The 25,062-nt window shown below is 41.1% G+C and overlaps 1 protein-coding gene across 8 annotated transcripts in view; it reads left to right on the top strand.

The window, feature by feature from the left end:
• ENPP2 (ectonucleotide pyrophosphatase/phosphodiesterase 2) overlaps nucleotides 1-25,062 on the top strand; it is a 70,100-nt gene that overhangs the window by 5,710 nt on the left and 39,328 nt on the right. For 2 of the 8 annotated variants that reach the window (XM_003205245.5, XM_010709262.4), the window contains exons 1-8: nucleotides 8,361-8,494; nucleotides 8,792-8,894; nucleotides 14,792-14,947; nucleotides 16,958-17,083; nucleotides 19,075-19,135; nucleotides 20,366-20,463; nucleotides 21,455-21,534; nucleotides 22,707-22,826. In XM_003205245.5, the coding sequence (XP_003205293.1) occupies nucleotides 8,462-8,494; nucleotides 8,792-8,894; nucleotides 14,792-14,947; nucleotides 16,958-17,083; nucleotides 19,075-19,135; nucleotides 20,366-20,463; nucleotides 21,455-21,534; nucleotides 22,707-22,826 (777 nt within the window). In that variant the 5' untranslated portion in view covers nucleotides 8,361-8,461. The other 6 variants (XM_019614229.2, XM_010709264.4, XM_010709259.4 and 3 more) reach the window with 5 other exon arrangements.

Genomic DNA, 25,062 nt, shown 5'->3' with positions numbered 1-25,062 from the left:
TCTGTGCTCTGAGAAGCTTCAACAAGTATAATTTGGAGCTGACTTTACTTGTGTCTGCTGTGGAAAAGGGATTTACTGGGGTGGGGAGGAAACACGCATCTCTTTTCTGTGAGGGCTGAGCAAAGCAGAGCTTCTTTTATTGTACAGCAGTCAGAAATCATTAAACGGAAGAACAGATTAATTCTGAAAATCTTGTAAATTTCGATGGAAAAAAACGAATTAGAAAAACAAACCTAAGTCTGTAAGATTATCCACTTTAAAATATTGAAGAAATCTGTTAATAAAGTGGCCGGTTTCACTGCAGTCACCTTGTTTAATCCATAAAAAATGACTCTTTGTTCTGTTCCAAAGTTTTATGCTAAATAGATGCTAAAAGAATTTGCAACAACAACAACAACGGAAAAAAGGCTGATAATCCTTAAGTAAATCCATGCTAGCAGAGAGTTGCATACATTTGCTTTCTAGCACTTTCCTTCATGGCTTTTTTTTTTTTTTTCTTTCCATATTGCACTCCTGCACAGCTTGAAATGTATCCAGTTACACATTATGATACGGGTTGGAAAAAAAAAAAACAGCAATGGATTGCATTGTTATGTTGTTGAAATGTTTCTTATACTTTTCTCACCCTGAGAATACAGAGAGTACTGTTCCAACAGGATGTTTTTCCCTTTGTTCCTACATTTGTCATCTTTGCACTCAGCCATAATTAAAAAAAAAAAAAAAAAAAAAAAAAGCTGGCATGACACAGTTCAACTTAGGAAAATTTGTGATGCTTGGAAAATGACCCATCTGTCCAAAATGAGCTAAAAAATAATATGCAATTATTTCAAGCTTTTGTACTTTGCTGTTACTACAGGCAGCGGCAGATGCATGATAGGAAACACAAAGAGCTATGAGGGAAGAGACGGGTTGCTCTGTGCTGTCTCCAACCAAGGGATGCTGCACGTTGACATTACCCAGATTAGGGTTCAGAAGCAGTAGCAGCTTGCATCTTGCTGCTGTCTACAGCAGACATGCTACTTCCAGGTCTGAGAACTAGAGCACAAAACTCATCCAACTGCAAAAAACAATGAAAGAAAGGATTTTTTTTTTTTTTTAACTCACATTGTGACTGTAGGTAGGAGTGGTGGGATGGTTGGAGTGAGAGGAATTGAAGTCACTGCCAGCCAGTCTACTGGGATTTTTCAAAGAAGGGCAAAGATGCTGTAAAGGGTTTGGAGCACAAGTCTTACGGGGAATGGCTGAGAGAACTAGGATTGTTCACTATGGAGAAGAGGAGGCTCAGGGGAGACCTTATTCTCTACAGCTGCCTGAAAGGAGGCTGTGGTGAGGTGGGGTTGGCCTTTTCTCCCACGTAACAGTGATAGTATGAGAGGTAATAGCCTTCAGTTGCATCAGGGGAGGTTTGGGCTAATTATTAGGAAAAACTTCTCAGAAAGAGTGGTGAGTTATTGGAACAGGCTTCCTGGGGAGGTGGTGGACTCACTGTTCCTGGAGGCATTTTAGAAATGTGTAGATGTGGTACTTAGTGATGTGGTTTTGTGGTATGGTGGGGATGGATCAACAGTTGGACTTAGATGATAGTTCTTTATTATGAGAGTGGTGAGGCGCTGGAACAGGCTGCCCAGAGAGGTTGTGGATGCCCCATCCCTGGAGGTGTTCAAGGACAGGGTGGATGGGACCCTGGACAGCCTGGTCTAGTATTACATGTGGAGGTTGGTGGCCCTGCATGTGATAGGGGGGTTTCAGATTCATGATCCTCGAGGTCCCTTCCAACCATGGCCATTCTGTGATTCTGTGATTCTATGATTCTGTGATTCTGTGATAGAACATCATAGAATCACCAAGGTTGGAAAGGGCCTCCAAGACCATCCAGTCCAATCATCCACCTACCACCAATATTTCCCCACTAAACCTTGTGGTTTGTCCCTTACTACAACATCTTGTGGCTCTGGGCAGCCTGGTCTGGTGGTTGGCACATAGCAGGGGGGTTGGAACTCGATGATCATTGTGGTCCTTTTCAACCCAGGCCATTCTATGATTCTATGATTCTATGATCTAAATGTGTCTTGAACACCTCAAGTATGGTGATTGCACTATACACTGATTCCACCAAATAGGCAGCCCATTCCAGTGCCTGACCACTCTTTTGGAGAAGAAATTTTTCCAAACATCCAACCTGAACTTCCACTGGTGCAACTCGGGGCCATTCCCTCTAGTTCTTTTGCTAGTTAGACAGGAAAAGAGGCTGACCCTAACCTCACCACAACCTCCTTTCAGGGAGTTGCAAAGAGCTATAAGGTCTCCTTTGATCTTAGAGGTCTTTTCCAACCATATGATGATTTTATGATTCTATGACTGTTGATAGGTGCCTAACATTTGGACTGTACCTGCTGGTCTCGTTCAAACACCTAATTCCTCTTCATGGCTGGGAATATCTTCAGATTGTGGTATAAAATGAGTATTTCAACTACATGACAAAGCATTCCATCCAGAATGGTTCTGCATCTGTGAGAGCGCTAGCTGTGTTGTCATTTTATGAATTTTTCTTTAAGCAGCAGTCTGTGCGGTTGCTATTGTATCCTCCTCTGCATGAGGAATCATGGGGACATTCAGTGAATAAGATCCGGAGTGTACATAGCCAGCTTTTAGTAAATGTGTGGGCTTTTCTGTTGTTGTTTTGGTGTTTTTTTTCTTTCTTTTTTCCTTTTTTTTTTTTTTTTTCTTTACCAGAGTACATCTCTTCTTCATCAGCTATTCTGATTTCTTCAGGACTTGTTTTTAGTAGACTACCTTCTCTTTATATTGGACTAAATGCACCACTGCATTTAGTACTCCACTTTTGTAGCCCCTTTGCAAATGAAATAGCACTGAGCTGGAATCAGACTTGTGTTCATACGAGGTAGGTTCAAGATTCAGATGGTCCATAGCTCTTTTTTGTTTAACTGCAGCTCTGTCACAGCCTGTCACAGGACTGCAGCACTGCAGTCTAACATACCTTCATGCATCCATTCATCGTGCCAAAAAAGCTTTCATAGGTACAGGCACTTACAGGTTGCTGTAACAGCAGCCAGTTCTTCAGTCTTGAAATACCTCCTTGTGCAACTGCAGAAACAAAAGTAGAATGTTCCCAAATGGGGACATGCCCCTGTTGGTTGAGGAGGAATCAAGCCTGATCTCGCTTTGCTTTTTCCCCAGAACATGTATTGGTGCTGGAGAGCACAGATGGCCAAAGAAAGTTGAGAATGATATTCTCAGTGATATATCTCTTTAAACTGAAATCAAATAGAATTTTATTGTTTAGAAAATACCAATTTTTTTTTTTTTAGATTAACAAGAAGAAAAATATCAATTAAAATGCTTTTCTTGATCCAAATGCCAAAAACTTTTTTTAAAAAAAGAGATTTGAAACAAAGAATTAGAAACTCTTGTTTGGAAAAGAAAACAAACTGAAAGTAAACAGTGTAGTATTAATTATATACACATTTTACTTGAAGGGAAGAGATTAGCACTTGGAAATTTTTTAATCATAACCAAGCCTTGAGCTTGGAAAGAGTGCCAAAATGAAGTTTGGACTGAGAGTAAATATGCTTAAGTAGCAGAGCTATCTCACAGGATTATTGTAGAAGTCCTCACAAGATATTTTACATATCCAGGAAGTTCAAAGCTGATATTCTTCTGAAAAATGGTCAAACATGGTAAAGGATGTTCACACAAGTTACAGAAAGAAAGTAGGAACGTGATTTGAGGTCTAGAAAACCAGCTTTCTTGCATCTTTAAGTAACGCTACCAGCTTTGCTCTGTTTTTTTATTTTTCTTTTCTCTTTTAGCTTTAACTCATTGTTCCTAAAGGACTGTGGTTTTCACAGAATGGAAGAGATTGTACACTTTGTATAAAAATCAGGAAATTAGCAGTGGTTATGTAGGCACTATGTGTTGCACTACTGATAACATACTGCCATGGGCATCCCAGGCAGTTTCAGGAGCTGCAGTGCTCTCACCAAACTCACAGCTCTCACTCAGTCACTGAAGCTGTCATGTATGATGTGGGGTGTTGTGGAGTTTATCCTTGTATTGCATTACACCCTCCTGTTGTCACTGAGCCTCCCACTGGGGTTTCAGTCCTCATCCCAGTGAGGATGAAGCAGAGCATGGGACTCAGATCCTCTTAGATCAGTGCTCTCTCTTCTCTCTCGGGGTAGGCAGCAGTTTAGGCCAGGTGTGTGGACCTGTTACACCTATGTTTCATGCAGGACCTTGTTTGGTAGCTAACCCAGGAGGGCAAAGTGAGGAGGACGATATGTGCTTTGCTGCTCCTTCTCAGTAATGTTTAGTCTGGATTTGGGCACTCCCTGTGGGCCTCGTATAGGGTGCTCAGAAATGCTGATGGGTCTGTAGGTGCCTCAGGCACATTTTGCCTCAGGTTGGACTGCAGAGAACTGCAATTTTGAAGACTTTAATTTGTCCATGATCCTCCCTGAGGGTCTGCTGTCTCTTTATGGATCTTTCTGGCCCAGGAAGTCTTTCTCAGCCTGCTCCTTGGGTGCACTTGAGCACAGGGTTTGCATACCTTTCCCTTCAGGATGGTGATGAGCAGACAGATAATTGATGAGGCATTCGTTAAGCCTTCAGGCACTGCTGGGTGGTGTTTTGAGGCTCCTCATAAGCAGGCACTTTCGTGAACACAGTCTGGCCTGTGGGTCTTCCAGTCTTACAGGGTAGCAGCAGACATGGTGGAGGAGCCCATCATCCCTTGGACTGGTGCCCTCTACCATGGAGATCACCTCCTTGACAAAATGGAGCTTTTCCATGTACAAGGAAAAAAGATCCTTGCAGAAGCTTCTGTTATTCTCACCACATGTTCAACAACCCAAAGAAGGGACAGTCTGATTCTTGTCTTTCATAACTGCTTCTTGTGCTCTACACCCTGCCTCCACCTTCACATATCCATATGAACATTGTATCCTTACCTACTCTTTATGAGTGGATTGCATGTTTTTGTTTTCCAGTTCAACTTGCCAGCCATTTGAAATTTATCCCTTGCTGGAGCATACAATTCAGTTTCTGGGCTCCTGTATATGGCTGTGGCCTGATTGCCAGGCTAGTCTCTGCTGAAGTGCTGTCCATCGCAGGCCATCACCTTCCCTCTTGGCTCTCCTTCTGTCCTCTGACACTGATGGGCTTTGTCTCTTCATCATGTTGGCTTTGCTAAAAATGTCGGGGTGTTTTCAGTGAGGTGCCTGCATCTTCTCATGTTTGCTTCTGTTGCTGGAAACTTATTTTCTTCCACTGGACAGGTATCTGAGGGCACTCAGTTTGGACATTGCTTGAATTCTGCAACAGAGTTTCTGTAGCTTATCAAAAGGTTTTGCGATTAGAAATTTTTCTACCTAACAAGCCCTTTTTTCTTGGCCACAACCATATTAAAAGATGCATGTGGAGGGAGAGATCAAATTCACATTTCTGCTACTCCTGTAGCTATCAACTACTCTGGAAACATTCACACTAGTCCTCTTATTATTTAATTGCTCCCAGCAGTGCACCATGGAGATGAGGAGCTAGGAGGGCTCATTTCTTTCTACTCCATCCCCAGCTACTGACTCAGCCAACGTACTTGATATCTCTGCAATTTCCTTTCTAATTAAAAAACAGAAACTGAAAACAAAAATGGACACAAACAAACAATTCACAAAACAAAACGGGTCAAGAAAAAGTCAATTTTATACAAGACAGTAAATATTGCCCTTCTTATATTAACTCTGCGGAACAGAGATAAACTGACTCTGTCATAATACAAATTTCTCATTTAAAGTGTCACCTAGTGGCTGGTTGGAAGTTCAGCATTCTGAGTCAAGCATTTAGTGCCATTACATGTTTTAAGCAGACGTAAATGCTAAATCCCCATGCTCATGGACAATAATTAATAAAAATGCATTTCATATTCTGTTGATCTTGTTAAAATCCCCTTGTCACGTGCTTAATTTAAGCCCTAAAACTCATACTGAACCACTGCGAGACCAAAGGGTCAGGAACGTATTATTTCTACTCTATTATTTCTTTTTCTGATGAGTAGAATGGAAATTAATTGCTAAAAAGTTAATTGCCAGTGCTCCCAGCAGTGAAATTCTCCCTGAACAAAATAATTAAACCTTGTTTATGCTAATAGGTTCCTTGTGCATCTGCGGGGTGGCTTCAGGCAGAATCCTTGTTACAAAAAGATGATTGTGCATCTGAGGATGCGGTCAGTTCAGAGCTACTGGAAAATGTGTCTTACATAACACATAAGAAAAATATTAGCAGTTTCAGGATCACTGTCATCTATAGTTCTCAAAGGATATTGCAAAGGATGTTAATTAATATAACATACTTGTATTGTCAGCCAGGAAATTTAAAATGAACTTCTCCATTAACATGAAATTGTGCAGGTTATAAGCTGCAGAGCTGTTATATGAATGAAAAAAAAACCCCGATATCTATATTTTTAGCTGAAGAAACCCATTCTGCTATATATTTTGATTTTATTTCTTGCTTCATTTTTCTGGGTGGTCATTTTTAACTTTTTTTTCAAAAGTGCTAAGCATTTGCACATTAGGAAGACATGCAGAAACTGCACGAGCTTAGGATCTCTGAAATTGAGGCTAGATATGTTGCTTTGGTCACTCAAAATGGACAACTCGATTTGAAAATTCAATTGTGTTTTGCCCAGGATAACTTGGTGATCTGAGGGTCCCAGGCTGGAAGAGCTCACTCTGCTGATTCTCATGCTTTACTCATCAAATCATGACCTTCATCAGCTGTGATAAGTGACATTGTAGAACAATTTGGTGTGTGTTTGGTTTCCTTTCTGCTGCTGACACGCACTGCTGTAATACCTAGCACTTGCTGATGAAGATGTTTAACCAACGATATATCAGAGGCTAAGAGTGAATAATGTTATAGGAACAGCTAATACAAAATCTGGTTATTACTCTTCTCTTCTCTAGTTCTAGACCACTGTACACAGGTCGTTGGGTTGTTTTTTGTTGTTGTTGTTTTTTTGCTAGAGAAAGACTGCCTTCAGCAATTATGCAACCTGTACTTCAGGTGCCTATTTCATCTTCAGCCAAGGTGGTGATGAAGCAAAACATTAGAAAAGTCTTAACTTCACACCCCTGATCTGTTCAAGAGGAGGAATAAAGTGTCCTGGTATAGCTAAGATTGAGCTCTTCCCATGCTAATAACATTTCCCTGAAGCTTGCAATGCAGAGATACAGCTGCCCAATGGATCCACTCTTGATTAAAAAACTGCATTAAAAAACATCAGCTCTGAGCCACGAGTGTCAGGCAGATGAGTTGGGAGAAGCAAAGAGGAGACTCAGCCCTGCAAAGCTATGCAGTGGAGAGGGACAAATACTGCAGCAGCTAAAAAGTACCTCTCAGCAAAGCTGAAAAATGTGTGTGCTTTGTATTGCAAGATGGTTTAAAGACATCTGTTGTGTATTTCTCAATGCCACTATACAATATGACAATGTTGCAAGGGAAGATAATTCTGCCCATAGGCTTAACAGCCTTGATTCTGTCCCTTTAAATGCCATTGTTAGTAAATACCTTAATGAAGGGAGCTCCCTTCAGCCAAAAAAAAAAAAAAAAAAAAAAAAAAAAGCAAACTACACTGGTCAATAATTTGCCTTGGTAAACAATACTTAAACAACTGATTTCAACCATAATTCTGCTCAGCATTATCATCTGCTGTGTAGATAGGCGGCTTCTCCAAACACTTTAGCTTTCTGCTGCTGGGGAAGAAAATGGGAAAACGTGGGGCAGAAGGAACGTGCCACTTCCCTTCCTTTCCGAAAGGCTGTGGTTTCCAGCCCTCCGAATAAAATCGTGTGCGTTGCCATCGCTCTGCGCCTTGCGCCGTGCGGGAGCTGAATAGCTTCCCCTGCGCTGGCGTGGGGACACTGCGACCCGGCTGGCAGCGCAGAGTGAGAGCGGTGCCCAGGTCGCTGCCCCACGCTTTGTGGCACTGGAGGGTGGCGTGGGGATATTTCCATTTCGCAGCCTGGGCGAGCTTCCCCCCCTTCTTCTTCTTCTTCTTCTCTGAGCCAGATGGAGACGCATTTGGTTTCTCTTTTAGCCATGTTACTTTTGCGAGGAGAATAAAATGAGCAGGAAAAGCTATTGGCCGCAGCGAGAGAAGAAAGCCCTGCTTTGCCAGAGGAAACCACATAAAAGCGTGCGTGTGTGTGTTTGGGGGGAGGGCGCAGCGAGGGATGATGCCTGGAGCTTCTTGCACTCGGAGCTGCGATTTGTGAGTGAAACATGATGAAATCACCCCCTGGACAAATCACACGAGCCTGTCAACCTCACCAGGTGGGATTACTTGTAGCTAATAGCCCGAACTCCCAGAGCAAACAGAGCTCTGCGCTCACTATAAAGCAAAAGGGACGGTACTGCACAGGCTTTTCAAGAATCCTCTAGTATGGCTAAGAAGGGCTGCTTCCACTTCCACCAGGTAGGGAAGGAAAGGAGTATGTTTGCTTTTAAAGGAGGAGTAGCCCGTCTCTCCTGAATAAGGTCCTACAAAAAGGAGCGTTTCAGCTTCAGAAAGAGATGTTTTATTCATAAACCCCTTCTGGTTTGTGCGACTCTAAAACGGTGACTCTGTCAGCTGCTGTGCCAGTGATGGGAACTGCAGTGCTGGGGAGCTCAAATGTACAGGGACCATCTCTGCCCCTTTAATCTTAATGCTCTTGGCTTGGAAGTCTGGGGATTTGCACCGTCTGATCACTTTGCTGTTTTGCTTTTGCAGGTTATATCTTTATTTGCTTTTGCCTTTGGAGTAAATGTCTGCATGGGATTTACAACAAATCGCTTTAGGAGATCTGAAGAATGGGATGAGGGCCCAATCTCAGGTACAGTAACGGGCATAAATTGTGGATCGCAATATCCTTATGTTGTGCGCAGTGGTTAAAAACCATTCCTACTCTGAAACAGTAGTTTGCTTGTTCCTTTTACCTCTAGAATATAATGAAGAAATAACTCACTGAGCCTGAGTCAGTTGACCTTTGGGACTCACCTATAGGTCTCCTATTTACTTAAACTTTTGCTCTGTGTGCATGCGACTATGGAAAATCTAGCTTATTTTAGGATTGAGCACCATCAGTCTTGCAGAGATTGGTTTCCTTAGCTGCTTCATCTCTCCAGTACTGTTTTGTGTTCCGTACAGTTTCCCCTTTAGATCTAAAAGAAACAGCTCTATCAGTTTAAGTGTGCCAGTTTACTTTTGGTAACTACTGAAGCAGTTTCTCTGATTTTGAGTAACGCTTTCAAGAATGTGCTGCCGAGGAAAGCTTTGGGGATTTCTGTGGCTTCTGAGGTCATGCTAGCTTGTGAACAGTAGAAGGCAGACATCTGACAGTGGTGAGGCTGAGCAGGTGCTAGTGTCCTGCACCCAGCAGATGTGCTGTCTAGGGGTTGGCTGTTCACCTTTGGAGGAGAGCAAGAATGTGCCATAGAAGGGACTGTTTGTGTTCGGAGGCACTACGGGGTTTTGTGAGCTCAGGCATCGTTTGAGTGGAAAAATATATACAATGGAAAACTAGTGTTTTTCTTAACAAAGCCCAAAATAGATGTAGAGTTGTGCTTCTGTTCCTTCTTTTGGGAGGAGAAAGGGAACCTGTGGCTCTTAGGGCTGGCTAATATAACTGAAGTGAAAGATTTTCATTTTCAGTACCCATCTGTAATGATAGCCTGTGAATTTTCATTGTAAACTTGTTTATGGTGGCCTGAGTTTGTTGTGTTCCTGGTGAAGAATATTGTGATCTCTTTTCCCCTTCTATCACAGAAACCAGTCACAGTCAGGCTGCTGATCACTGAGCAGAGGTATTTTCGGTAACTAGAAAGATAGTGGCAGTTGCTTTTGGTATTTATATAATAGTTAAACAAATTTGCTCATAAATCAAATTTCTTTCTAATTTAATCTCTAGTTTGTAGAGATTTGCATTTGGGTAATGTGTGTAACAGTGATGCGAAGGATTTACATTTTATACTTTCAACACCTGAGTGCTTTGCTTTCACTGGTGGCTGCCTCCTAGGTTTCAGGGCAGGGCTGCCTTGCCTTGAAGTCCCAAAGGTCTGATACTGGGAACCAACTGCAGCTCATCAGCGCCAACTCTGCTGAGCACACGAGCCCCATTCAACGCTGCCAGAGCTAGGAACAGCAGCTGTGTGCTGTTTCCAGTAGCAGGAAGGTTAGCTCAGTATCCCAGGAGAACAGCAAGAAATACAGGATATCTCCCAAAAAGGCTTAATATAAAAATAACCCAAATAAGGGTTATTTGGGGGCAGACTGTTGAAGATTTCACATATGGTTGGGATTGGACCTGAACCTAGAGTTGATGTCGTCTAGTCTAAGTGTCAACAATGGAAGACAAAAGGTAATGGAGAGCTTTGTCCCTTGTGTGTTTGGGCAGCCTCATTACTTTTAGCAGTAAAAACTGGAAAGTGATTACAAAGAAAAAGCTATTGCCACATGAGTCTGGAAGAGGAAGTAGACTCTTATGATGGAGAGGTGCATTTTTAACAAAATAAAAACACTATGGTCAAGTAAACTATTTAGATTCTTGCAGTTGTATGACTTCCAGTTTTACTTCATCAGAAGCCCAGCATTAGGAAATGTTCAGAATGAAAGGTTGCCATAAATTCTTTTTCAACTCTAGTCTGCCTTGGCTTATTCATTTCCAAATTTGTTGGTGTTTAGAATTGTTTTGTGTTGACTCTCTTTACCAACCATTGCCACATATTATTTTGAATTCTCTAGGAGTATGCCACGATTGTAGGCAAACTTCAGTTCTCATCTAGTATAGAACTACTCTGTAAGTCAAATTCAACATCTGTTTTTTTTCCATAGCCCATTATACGTAGTACACGCATGCCAAAGAAGTACCTATGCCTATAATGTTTTCTTGGTCTCATTTTATAGTGTACACATAGTGTATAGATCTCTAATATATATAAAAGACAACCATAGATGGTTATTTTGAGCTTAGTTGGACAAAAAAGAATGCTTGAAAGGGATATGGAAAGCTCTATCTATTAGAAAAGAAGAACAGGATCTTCATGTGAGAGGCTCCTTTGCCTGCTGCATGGAGGCAAATGTCAGTGTAGAATTTGCAGACAGATGCAGGAATTTTAAAAGGAAATCTGAAACTGCGTAAGTTTGTTCTGTACCTTGTATGAAAATGCTAACCATGAATGGGGCTCCTGATGATATATTTTCAAACTATTCTGCATGTACCGGTAGTTGTGCCATGGCATTGTGCACGACCTGAAAATCATGGTCTAGCTGCAAAGCTGAGGTCAGGCATGGTAAACAAAAGAATGATCTTAATGTATAATATATAACGTATACAGAGATCAGGGAGTTAAGCCACCTCTACTTTTGTGTTGCTACGTGGAAAGTGTTTTACATTGACTCAGGAGGCATGCCTTGTATTTGCTATGGAATTTAGGAAAATTTGGCACACTGCTAATAGAGAGGTTGCCAAAAGATCTGGAAAAAATGACATATGAGGTAGTTAGGCTAAGCCATCCTCATGTGAAATGGAAACCCTAATTACAGTCATAGAAGATGGAGCTAGAAGGAAGCTTGACCAGCTCTGTAGACATTATCCCAATACATGGGCAGTTATTTCTGAAGTGCTGCTGACAGATCTTGGTCTAACCTGTTCTTCAAATCTCCGAGATCAGAGATTGCACAGCTTCTGTTAGCAATTTGTTGTGGTGGTTTCCTGATAAATGAACTGCCCTTTACAACAGCTAGGCATGCCTTTAGATACAATTGATGCTGTTACTTTTGTAATCAGCGATCAGGTTTACACCTTCTTCTTCCTAAATCCATGTTAGTATGTGTCTCTTTGCCTTCTGAAATGGAGTCCTTCTCATTCCTTTGAAATGAAGAGAGCAATGCCAGTGTAAGTACAGTAGAGTGATGGTCTTGGTGGAAGGGGAAAGGGCGAGGGCGATGGATGTCATCTACCTGGACTTTTGCAAATCCTTTGACACAGTCCCTCACCACATCCTTCTCTCTAAATTTGAGAGGTATGGATTTGAAGGATGGACTGTTTGATGGATTAGGAATTGGTTAGCTGGACGCAGCCAAAGGGTTGTGATTAATGGTTCTGTGTCAGGGGGGAGGCTGGTCACAAGCAGTGTCCCTCAGGGGTCGGTCCTCTTCAACATCTTCATCAGTGACATAGCTGATGGTATCGAGTGCATCATCAGCAAGTTTGTGGATGACACTAAGCTGAGCAGTGCAGTTGATACACTGGAAGGAAGGGAAGCCATCTAGAGCGACCTGGACAGGCTAGAGAAGTGGGCCCATGTGAACCTCATGAGGTTCAACAAGTCCAAGCGCAGGGTGCTGCACTTGGGTCAGGGCAATTTCAGGTATTTATGCAAACTGGGGGAAGGTCTCCTTGAGAGCAGCCCTATGGAGAAGAACCTGGGGGTCCTGGTGGACAAGAAGCTGAACATGAGCCAGTGGTGTGCACTTGCAGCCCAGAAGGCCAACTGTGTTCTGGGCTGCATTAAAAAAGGGGTGGCCAGCAGGGAGAGGGAGGTGATTGTCCCCCTCTACTCGGCTCTTGTGAGGCCCCATCTGGAGTACTGTGTCCAGGCACTGGTGATGTACTGGAACAGGTTGTCCGAGAGGTTGTGGATGCCCCATCCCTGAAGACATTCAACACCAGGCTGGATGTGGCTCTGGGCAGCCTGATCTGGTGGTTGGCAACCGTGCACACGGCAGGGGGTTGAAACTAAATGATCTTTGTGGTCCTTTTCAATTCAGGCCATTCTATGATTCTAAGGTACTATATAGTCTGTCGTTGTATGTAATACCTTTGAGTCCAGATTTGCAGTTTATTCAATCTGTGATTATACGAGTATATTATCTACCTTCCAAAGGGAAAGTAGTAGGAGAGGTTAAATAACAGAACCATTCTTTAGTAACATATATTCAGGAGCATTTGGCACAAAGCAGCTGTCATTAATAGGGACCAATACTTCATATCTCTGAAAACCCAAGTGTTTACATGCTCTGAAACAATTCTCATGTGATTAATTTCTCACAGAGACCTGTGGCCTTTTTGTGTGACCAAAGAAAACACTGATGTGTGTATTGCCAGCATAGATAAACCACTTTTAGCTCCAAGGAGGTCCAGGTGACCAAAATATTGAGTGGAAGTTAATGATCCTTCTGGATCCCTTCCAACTCAGGATATTCTAGGATTTTTTTGATTTTACCTTTACCAGCCTGCAGATGAATGTGCCTTCCCACTATTGTGATTCATGATGACAGCCATTGTCATCCCACCCACCCACTGTAACCTTGCTGAAGGATTGATTTGCTGCCCAGTTTGTTCCTTGAAGTGATTAATGCTGGTGTCCAACCCATGTTGTTGCCAGTGCCACAAGAAAAATGGTGGCCCAGTAGTGCTAGTGATGGCAGCTGATGGGACATATATCATCTCCAACCTTTCTATCCATCCTCTTTTCTATCCATCCTCTTTTCTATCCATCCTCTTTTCTATCCATCCTCTTTTCTATCCATCCTCTTTTCTATCTTCTAACGCTAAAAGTGTTGGAATAGTGCCATTGTGTTTGGAAATAGTTTTTTTTTCTCAGTTTATGTGGAGACTAAACTGTCAGCCATGTAAAAGAGTAGGGAAAAAATACATGAAAGATCAGAACAGCTCTTTCCCAAAAGTGCCATTGCATCAGTTCTCTTAAAATCATACAGCTAGCCATGCTGAGGTTTGCCGAAGTTGAAGCCAAAACATAGTCTACAAGAAAAATACTTAATTTTAATTGGTCCCTCAAAGTACTAGTGACATTGTGAAATATTCCTTGGAACACTTCTGTTTTTAAGGAATAACATGAATTTGCCTCTGTTTATTTTATAAAATAGCATTACCCCAATAGAGCAGCACACAACTTTCCTGCTTTATACAAGCTGCTACATAAGAATCTTCGGTAGGAAAAATGTGTGAGATAATAAGTTTTGAGAAAATAGCTGGGAAACACACATCAGCTCTGACAGTAAGGGCCACAACTAGTAGGTTATTGAAGTCTAATGCATTATTCATGGTTTCATGAGACTATCTGTCTTCCATTTAGTTTTACACATCAAATAATTGACTTCTTATATATTTCAGTCTTTTGTTTAGATTTTATAATTTAACGCTCTGCAGAAGCCCATCAAAAAGCCTTGCTTTATTTGATTCTCCATTAATTTATAGAGCATCTTATGGTTTTCAACCATGCTTGACATTGATTTGGCACCTTCCAGTACAGCAGACCAAGTCCTGCTGACTGCATGTAGATTAATTGCAGTTCTTTCCTATGCGAACTGCCCAGCCAACCATGAAAATGTCACTTGGTTTTTGAAAACAAAGGCCTCCTTCTAAGGAATAGCTGCAGTTCCTGGAATTGGGCCTTGCAGATATTAAAACATTTCTGCTAATGATCTCTTGATTGTTATAGCTAAAGCCAGGTCCATTTCTATACGGAATGTTATCACAGCATGCTGCTTCCTCTTTTTTTTTTTTTTTTCCCCGCCAAAAAAGCTACCTTTTTGCAATTTATTTATTTATTTTTTTAGGTTCTGCAAGCAACCCTTCTCCTCTCCCTGCTCTCTTCCCTTCCCTAAGCAGGCAGCCGAGGTTTCACTCATCCAAGTGGCTTGGGGCTGAGTCACCTGTCCCTCCGCTACTGGCCTGACAAATGTTGCCCTGTTTTTTGTTCCACACAGTCCTGTCAGATTCCCCCTGGATCAGTACCTCTGGCTCCTGTAAAAACAGATGCTTTGAACTTCAAGAGGCAGAGCCTCCTGGCTGCCGCTGTGACAACCTGTGCAAGAGCTACAACAGCTGCTGCTTCGACTTTGATGAGCTGTGCTTAAAGACAGGTAGGATGGGTCTCCTGCCCCGCATTTGTGGGGGCTGATGATGCCTGGTTTATGTGAATGGTTGGGAGTGGCCACTATAATCCAGCACTCCCTGCCATAACCTGGGTCTTCTTCTGCTCCTCTTGCAGACTGGGCTTGTCTTGACCCAAAATGCAGCCCACGTATCCTTGCTGGGAGAGGTAGGGATATGCATCTATTGCTGCTGGGCTTCTGCCATAGTTTCTGCAGAAAAGGGCAGGGTACTGCCTGTACTACCTGAAAAGGAGATATTCTGATACTCGTTCAAAAACAATAATTGGTATTCAGGCACCAGTTGTCCTTCCAGATTACAGTGAAGAGATAGTAAAGACGGGAGGTTGATCTCTCAGTGTCAGCCATCCTTTTTTCTCCAAAGTGATAACTTAATAACTGAGCAGTTCATGCTTGCTTTTGGATTGTTCACTGCATTTATTTGTGGAAGTACCTTGGAAGCTGGGAGTGCTAACGCAGTGCAGGTCTGTTCAGAGGTGACAGGCTAGATTTGTTACCATTGCTCCAGACTCTAATTTCCAGATGTCAGGACACATATAGCACACCGGTAAAGATGTTTACCTTCAATTCATTAGACCCTGAGGAATGGAAATACAGCTCTACACTCACTTTCTTTTTTCATGACTCACAAGAGAGGGAAACTTCAAAGAGGGTTATGAGTGATGTTTTGTTTCTTAACACAGTGCATTTGAATTATTAGTTGTACTCATCTCTTTGAGTGTTGGCTTAGTGGTCAGAGTTGACACAGGTGCCTTCTACTTTTGCCATTAAATGTTTCCTTGCTTTATCAAGGAATTACACTTACTAAGCAAATGAAAGAGAAGTCTAATGACTAAAACTATTGCTGCTCATGGATGGGAGATGTTTGAGAGTACTTCCTCAGTTCTGTTTATAATGATATCATTTCAATAGCTTGGTACCAAAAAATTGTATGCTAATCCATGAAAAAATGATTTGATTCCAGGCCAAGAAATTCCAAATTTAAAGCTAAGACTGATTCGTCCCAGTGAAAATGACTGAAGAATATGAGGATCTGAAAACTTTCAGTGCATTGCACGATGTTTGCTACAAAAGAACAGACTTTCAGTCTGTGGGTACATTATCCAATTAAATGTGTGGATACCTCTGTAGCTCTTAGAATTGTTGTGTACATTTTCTCATAATCTCATAGGTATTTATTAAGACAATTATCACAGATATTATGTACAATCGGTAAGTATTAAATATTTATTCAAAGAAAGTCTCAAATCAAGGAGAAATAGGGAGTAAGAGAAATTGTTCTGGTGTTTTTTTAACTGGTTGCATGTTGTCAAAAACAATCTTTTCCTATTGCTTGGGCCAGAACATAAAGGAAACCATACAGTTACATCCTCAGGCCCTATTCTAAAATGTAGCACTGTGCTGTCCTAATTTAGACAGGCCTTTAATCCTAGCATCATTTGCAAGATTTCTTCAAGTTCTTCTAACTTTGCAGTTGGTGTTGAATCTCATCCACTGAGGTACTGAAAACTCCTTCTGTCTGCGAGAAGCTGATGGGAGCATAGTATCAATTTCTACTCACATAATCTCTTTCCAGATTTCTCTTATTTCCCATTGGTTGATCTGGGGACTTGAATATTTGGGTAAAAAAGGATGAATGGTACAAAAAACACCAACATTTCTAGTTTGTGCTTCAGACAAATCCATTTATCTTTCAACAGACTCTTTCTTCTCCCCTTCATGTATTTTCTGGCATTCCTGTTGTACAAAGCCTGGTCTACAACAACTGTTTGTAGCCAAAGCACTTGTGTGGATGAAGGAGTCCTCCTGTATCTGCAGGACACAAGGCTCCCTTTTGTTTCTGCTTGACATACTTGAAATCACAAAATTGGGACAATAGATTTAAGACTCTATAAAGTTGGATGTAGTCATTATGGCTTGAATGAGTGCTTTTCGTTTTGATTATGATCTCTCATTCTTGCTTGCTTGTGAATATTTTAGCTCGAGGCTGGGAATGTACCAAAGACCGCTGTGGAGAAACCAGGAATGATGACAATGCTTGTCACTGCTCTGAAGACTGCTTAAGTAGAGGAGACTGTTGCACTAATTACCAAGTCGTTTGCAAAGGTATGTCTTTGGTCTTCCTGCCTCTTATCTTTTGAGCCTGATAGTAGGCAGCCCTGTTGGTAAAGTTTTTTTTCCTAGAGAAGGAATCCTCTTCTTGTTTTGTTCTGAATTTTGGGAATAGGGAGGAAGAAAGGGCGAGTTTTGGACTCCTAGTGGAGGGAGGTGAATGCAACTAATTTCTTGACAGTAGAAACCCTGTAGAGATACTGAAAGACAAAGATTAGGCACGGATGAGCAAAGAGTTTAAAACAAAATACAAAGGTATTCAGGTGCATTTGACTGCATCACTGGAAAGCTGGGAGATCTGATGGTTTCAGAAGGAACTGAGCATTCCTAGATAGGTTAGTTCTGTCTCAGAAACCTCTACCATCCCTACTACAAAAGCATCTGTTCAAACTACTTGCATCAAGTAGGCTTTGTTTCTTGCAGGACAGTGTTTGTGAGAATACAACAGCTTTAATTTACGGATGGAGTAGCATGGGCTCCAGGTGACAAGATGGGAATGACCATATCACCTTCTAGACACATGATGTCTCGATACAGCCTGAACTGGCTGATGGGGGGACAAGCTGTGAAGGCTTAATCATTACCCTATATCTAGATGGTTTGGAGTATGTCCTGCCTTGCATAATGTGTCTCCCATTCTGTGGAGGTCTTCTGGTCCTTGGAAATGAGCCTTAGAAGCTCTTACTATTGTATTTCACCTAGTTCTAAATTCTTCATTTGTTTAATGGTGAGGAATTTAAGGTTTGATTTCCTCCCCACCCCCTCCATCCTTTGTGCCAACATGTGCCAACTGCACAGTTTCCAGATGCTGAAAGTGGGATTTTCTTTACTTGAATTTCGCTGTTGTGAAATATACATCTTCCAACAAGTCTCCATAGATTATTTTCTTCCTCTTCCCAATGAGATCCAAGGCATAGACTACTTAAATACTGCTATAGTTCTCAGTTCCTGACTTTTTTTGTGAGCTCCCACTTACAGTGATCAAGACAGAGGAATTTACATCTGTTGTTTAATGTACATAATCTTTTTTTAATTGCCTAATAACAAATCTCAGTGACCCTGATATTCTGATAGGAATAAGCCCTACCTGAGAACTGTTTCCTCTTTATTCATGCTTTTGCTTACCTGAAGATAGTGTTTATTTTTTATTTTCCCTTGGAAATCATCTCTCTACATCCTGTCATGGTCAACTGGAGTTGCTGCAGGACACATTTCTAGCTGATATTTTCTATGGTGCTTTTTGTTTTGTTCTTTTAATTGAGCTACAGTTTCCTTAATAGTGCTAGGTTGAGGAAGTTAGCCTCATTAGCTAATAATTTGTTTTTCAATTGACCTGTGGAAGTGCAAGTCATGAGCCAATCTATAGTCAGAATTCAGTAGTAAACACCTTAACAAAATAGTTGATTATGTAAAGTAATAAGCTAGCTCTGAAAGACTATTAATACTTTTTTTTTTTCAGCTGCTCCTGAGTCTTCACCTGATCCATGAGCTGTTCAGCTCCCTAAACCAGTTGAAAACTATTTAGAGTTATTTTTCTTCCCTAGAAAGAGTTTTATTTTATTATTTTGTGTCGTTAGCCAGCAGAAGCAGGTCATGGAGATGTCAGACCTGGTGGGATGGAGGGTATGAATTGGCAACCAGAAGCAGTGCTGTACTTTTTTTTTGACAAACTGAAAATAATAATAAAAAAAAAAAATTTAAAATGACTGGTGTTGCTAAAGCTTTACTACCATTTCCTTCATGAAGAAGTTTTAGCTTTAGTTTTAAGAGCTGCTCCTAGAAGCGACAGTTTGGATATTCTTGTTGAATAGAATGTAGCCAGAACATTTGTTCAGCTTTGCAGAAGGGACCTGATCATTGTCTGTGGAAAATATGATAAGTCAGTCTGTTAATAGATTTAGACTTTATTTTTTGATTTTTTTTCTTTGAAATGCTGTATTCACAGATTATTTTTTTTCTTAAACTCTGATTTGAATTTCTGGTAGGAGAAACCCACTGGGTGGATGATGACTGTGAAGAGATAAAAACTCCTGAATGTCCAGCAGGGTAAGTGATTTGCTTGTTACCATAAAGCTAAGTACAACAAGGACAGTGGTCCAGCACTCTGAACATCATGTTTCTGCCTTATCTTTGTAAAGCTTTTGCTGAATAGCTGAGTTGCTTACTTCCCTGTCCTTCAGGGTTTGTACAATTGGGCTGTTAATGTGAGCAATGATGTATGATATGGGGGCTTGAACTCTTCTCCTTGGATCACCTTTGATGAGTTTGCCTGTTTTACTTATCTGAGCAGGAAAGATAATTAAGCACCCTTTGAGACCTTGGGAATCTTTTTCTGATTTCTCTAAAATTTAGGCTGGCTGAGGCCTTTTTTGTTGTTGTTGTTATTAATATTATCTTACTAAGTGAAGAGATTTCAAAACTGCAATGAGTAATAGGCTTGACTTCAAAAAAAAAAAAAAAAAAAAAAAAAGCAGAAGAGCACTGAAAATGTAAGAGCATCTGAAACCAGTTATCTTACTATTATGCTTAAAGGCAAACATCTGCTTAGGTGCTGCCCTGGGCTGCAGCTCGGTCTGTGCTATTAGGAGAAGAGTTTGGAGGAAATAGGAGCTCCTGTTCTCCTAGTAACAATGATATCTTACCCCTGCAGTGAGTGACCATCATTAAACACTCAGGCATATCCATCCAGGACACATCTATGACTGCTTGGATTCAAATCCAAGTAGAAGTAGTAAACAAAATATAATAAAATGACATGAAAGACCAAATTGTCTTTAGTATGTGAGAATGGGCTGTGCCTCTTAGAGCTTGCACAAGATGCCACATGGACTTTTTGTAAAGACAGAAGACCAGCTGTCCTGAAACATGTGGTTTTAAACTACAGACTGTGTGCTAGCCTGGGTATTTGTGCATACAATTTTTTTTGTAATTCTTTTTTTTTTTTTTTCTGTTCTCCATCACTTTCTGTAAGCATTTGCCTTTTTAGGCTGTGTACTTCTGGCTGCCTAGGGAAGATTTCTTTTATGTTGGAATGTAGTCATTCAGCTGACTGTGACCACAGTCTGAACGTTACTAAGAATGAAGATTATCAGTTTATGCTGATCCGTTGAGTAAGAAAGTAAGCCAAATAAATAAATTAAAAAAACACATAGCACATGTAGGAACTGTCCTTTAAATTCTCTGGAGCCTCAGTTAGCAAGTGAAAATTTAAAAAAAAAAAAAAAAAAAAAAAAAATTGAAATGCTGACTTATACTCCTGCCGCTTCTGCTTTTTAGCTTTGTTCGTCCTCCTTTAATCATCTTCTCTGTTGATGGTTTCCGTGCATCATATATGAAGAAAGGGAACAAGGTCATGCCCAATATTGAAAAACTGAGTGAGTACATCTGTTTTCTTACAATAAACGAAAGACAGTCTCATGCAGTCTGGTTGTTTTCATTGTATATTGAGTAACAAAAGTCAGCATGGGTCTGGCGTGTAGAAGGGCTCTGCCAAATGCAGGGCTTTTCTGACTCAAAACTCTAATAAAGATTACATTTATTTTCCATAAAAGCAAATTGCATTAGTCCCCTTAGGTTTAGATAGTATCATCTGGTGGCTTGAAGGACCCTGGCTAAAGCAGTTTACAGCAAAGAATGAGAAGAGAGCTGCTTTAGGGAATGCAGCCCAGAATTGGTGGCGTTAATTTGGTTTGCCAGCAAATAAATGAATCTTCAGTACGTGATATGTATCATAACGTTGTATAGATTAGTTGAGATGTGCCTGCAAAATTTTGTACTTGAGTCACAAATGTGGAAGACGTGGGTCCTGATTTTGTAGTGTATTGGACACACTGTATGTTTGAGCTTTTTAGTGTAGTATGGTAGCTTGTGTATGTGCTCATCCTTGAAAGGTGTTTTTTTTCCCCTGTGTATTTACTGTCACTTGCATTTGTGTAGCCAACTGGGGAGCTGTGGCCAAAGCCTATTGTGAAACTCCTGCTTCAGTGTATTTGTCATTTAAAATTAGTCTGCAATTTCTCGTGTTCCTTTACCTAACAGCAAGACACTTCCAGTGAATATGAACACTGAAAGTGGGATAACTCGGAAGGGAGTGCATGGAAATGTAGCTAGGTTAGTAGTACTAGCTTCTCTGTTTCAGCTGTTTACTGTGAAGTGCAAAGTAGCATGCGTGGATTTAGCACTGCAGGAAGACTTGCCAGTGGTCATCAGAGGATGTTCATTTAAGTTGGTTAAAGTTTAACCACTTTCTGCAGCATTTTCAGTGAAAGCAATTGACTTCTATTTTTTTCTTTTTTTTCTTTTTTTTCTTTTTTATGTCTCAGAGCTTCACTTTTGTAATGCTTGCATTCCCTGCTGATTTTTCAGGATCTTGTGGAACGCATTCTCCTTACATGAGGCCAGTCTACCCTACAAAAACCTTCCCCAACTTGTACACCCTCGCTACTGTAAGTCCTTGGGAAGGATTTTTTTGGTGATAAAATGTTGCACTTCACTAGAAATGTGGGTTGTGGGAAGCAAGATTTTTTTTTTTATAGGACTCCTTCACAGTCAATCCTTTTCTCCCTTATGTTAAGTATTTTTTTTCAGTATTTTGAAGTTTTGAGATAAAGCATTTCTCTCTAATATGCACAATGTTACAGCTTTCCTGCATTTTCCTATGCCTGTTTTTGCAGTTATTTGTACTGCTGTATAATTATAGGTCATGGTTTTTCTGGGGGGAAAAAAAACAACCACCCAGAATACAACCAGCAGTTTTTCCTTCACTGGAGGAGCTGAAGTCAGTAGGGCTGACTTAGCAACCCACTTAAAATTTACAGCTGCTGAGCGTGTCTGGATGCTGCTTGGGTTCTACGGTAAACGAACCATCACTTCTGTGCTCTGGTGGCACAGCTGGTGGCCAGGCTGTCCCCAGTCTGAGATGCAAACACTGCCATGTGACAGTGCTTCTGAAGCAGAAGCCATTTTTTTTCCCCTTCTTTTTCTTCCTTCAGCCTCTGCACAAATATTAAGATAAAAGAAGGGGTGGACAAACAAGTAGCTGAGTATGGGAGAGGACAGGAGAGAAAGGGAGATCAGAAACCTCTTAAATTACCTTTACTTCTGGAGAAGTTGAGGTATAAAGCCTCTGAGTTTATATCACTGTCTTGATGTCTTGCTTTTGTTTCTTCTTAGAAATAGCTCTAACAGAGGCACTAGCAAAGATAAACTATTATAAAATGGGAATGCAGATTCTAACTCTTGCTACTGGAAAATGAACTACCATTTCCAGAAAGGGAATTCATAAAGAGGAACTCAAAGTTCAAATCAATCTTCATAATTTTTTTGTTTATTTTTGATGGCCTCAAACTAACTTCTAGTGAGAAAATACTTCAAAGTATCCAGCAGCAGAAGTTTTTGTGCTTTTTTTTTTTTTTTTTTTTAGCACAATTCAGCCATTTCCTGCTGTTTTCACTACTACGGCCAATTTCAAATGTGCTTATCTTGAAGTTAAAACCTTTTTTGGTGTGCTGTTACAAAGACACCCATTTTAAAATAATTCAGTGGTATTTGCAGATAGCTATGGGGACTGCATTAATGTGCATTAGAGTTTTACTAATTAATCTACTTCTGCACAAAGGGACTCTATCCTGAATCACATGGAATCGTTGGCAATTCAATGTATGACCCAGTGTTTGATGCCAGCTTCAGTCTTCGAGGGCGAGAGAAATTCAATCACAGATGGTGGGGAGGTCAACCAGTAAGTTTCAGATTCCCTCCTTCTCTCTCCCTCCTCCTTCCCCTCCCCCTGTGCTGTGGAACATAGCCAATAATAATAATTTAAAAAAATACATCTGTGAACAATTTGTACCTGATCTCCCCATGGCTGGCCCTGTGTCTATCAATGCAATGTAACGTTTTGAGCTGGCTTTTGCTTTTCAGAATAATAAAGCCATTGATTATGGAAAGGTGCTTGTGTTGATAAGTATAAATTAGATGTGGCTAGGAAAAAACCCTCACTTTAGGCAGCAGTTTAACACGAATTACTGTATTTTCGTCACTGTGGCACAGTGTTTCCTTTTCATTACGGGTTTCTCAGGTTTTCGTCCTAGTAATGTTCTTCTGGCAGTTTCAATATTAATGTTCTGTCAGAGTAGCATGGCACAACTTCATAATTATTATTTGTTAGGTCCACAAGTGATTGCTGTTACCTGACGTGCTGCAGAGAGTGTAGAAGTTTGTGAATTAATTTCTGCATAGAACACAGCAGCGATGGCTAAGCGAATCTCTCTCTTGAATAAGCATTACAATTGGTTTTCTCTAGGTCTGAATCCTTATTTTAGGCATGGAAATGGCTTCTTTCGAAGGATTAAAAGGAGGTCCCTTTGCTTCTACTGAACTTTCTCCTATTATCATATGCTTTAGTGACCTGCTTTAATTTGCCACCAAAGATAGTTTTAAATTAAACTAATAAGTTTTACATGCAAGTAGCCAAGGTACATATACTACATTGATTACTTGGGGACCTAGCATGTAAAAACTTCCTGAGCAGTTAAACCAGATAGTGCCATTTTCTACACCAGAAATTGAGGCCATTTTTACAGGAAGCAGTACAAGCCTTCTTACTCCCTGAGGAGCCAGACTGTAATCAGGAAGAATGCTTCTAAATGGGAACCAGTGCTAGATTTCTTCATACATCAGTACAGGTTAGGGGCTGACTTGATGGAAAGGAGCTCTGTGGAGAAGGACCTGGGTGTCCTGGTGGACAACAAATTGACAATGAGCCAGCAGAGTTCTCCTGCGGCCAAGAGGGTCAGGGGTATCTTGAGAAGAGTGTAGCCAGCAGGACAAGGGAGGTTCTCCTCCCTTTCTTCTCTGCTCTGGTGAGGCCACATCAGAAGTTCTGTGACCAATTCTGGGCTCCCCAGTTTAAGAAAGAGAGGGAACTTCCAGAGAGATACCACAGAGATGATGAGGGGCCTCTCCCATATGAGGAAGGCTAGCAGACCAGTCTCAGTTCAGTCTGAAGAAAAGACTCAGAGGGGATCTTATCAATGCTTACAAATGTATATAAGGTAGTTGTCAAGTGGATGGGGCCAGGCTCTTTTTAGTGGTGCCTAGTGACAGGACAAGGGGCAATGGGCATAAACTGGAATACAGGAAATCCCACACAAGCATGAGGGAAAAAAAAATATTTTGAGGATGATAGAGCACTGGAGCAAGCTGCACAGAGAGGTTGTGAAGTCTTTCTCTGGAGATACTCAAAACCTGCCTGAATGCTTTCCACTGCAACTTAATCTAGGGAACCTGCATTAGCAGGGGGTTGAACTGGATGATCCCTTCCAACCTTTAGGATTCTGTAATGGAGTTGGGTATTGGAAGGGGACTGGGAATACCATAATCTTTGCTGTTTGCTCAAATTGGCGTAATCCTCCAGATCTCTAAGACGTTAGTATCCCAGGAGACAAAAGGAAGTTACTTAGCAAGCATGTGTTATTTGTCCACATGTGGTTTTAGTCCACAAGAAATGCGAGACAAGATCATTTAGAGTGTGACAGGCAGATGTCTGGCTGTAGCTGAGCCAGAATATGAGGTATTTGTGCACTTGTAGAATTTGTCAGCAGTAATGAGGGGCGTAGTTTCTCCCTCACCCAACTATGACCTTGGTTACTTTTTAGCATAGGTTGTGTAGAGTAGAGAAGGTGATGCAGTGCCAGGCTGTTATCCATCTAGATCAGAGCAAAGCAGCAGGATAAAACTAGGAGCAGTGAGAGGGAGACAGCAGGTAGCTTTTTCGTTCATCCTGGCTACAGCAACAGCCACACACTGAATGGCATCTGCAATGTGCTTGCTGCAGTCAAACATCGATCTCATGGACAATATAGTGGGCCAATTGTTTGATAACTTGTTAGGCAGCTGCAAATTAAATTGTGCATCTCAACCAAGTTTATGTAGGAATAACTCAAACTTACTTTGAGGGACTGTACAAACGTCTC

Source organism: Meleagris gallopavo, chromosome 3 (assembly GCF_905368555.1).
Source record: "Meleagris gallopavo chromosome 3, MGAL_WU_HG_1.1, whole genome shotgun sequence".
NCBI lineage: Eukaryota > Metazoa > Chordata > Aves > Galliformes > Phasianidae > Meleagris > Meleagris gallopavo.
The sequence above is the reverse complement of the archived record's forward strand: the minus strand, read 5'-3'. Positions and strand labels throughout refer to the sequence as shown.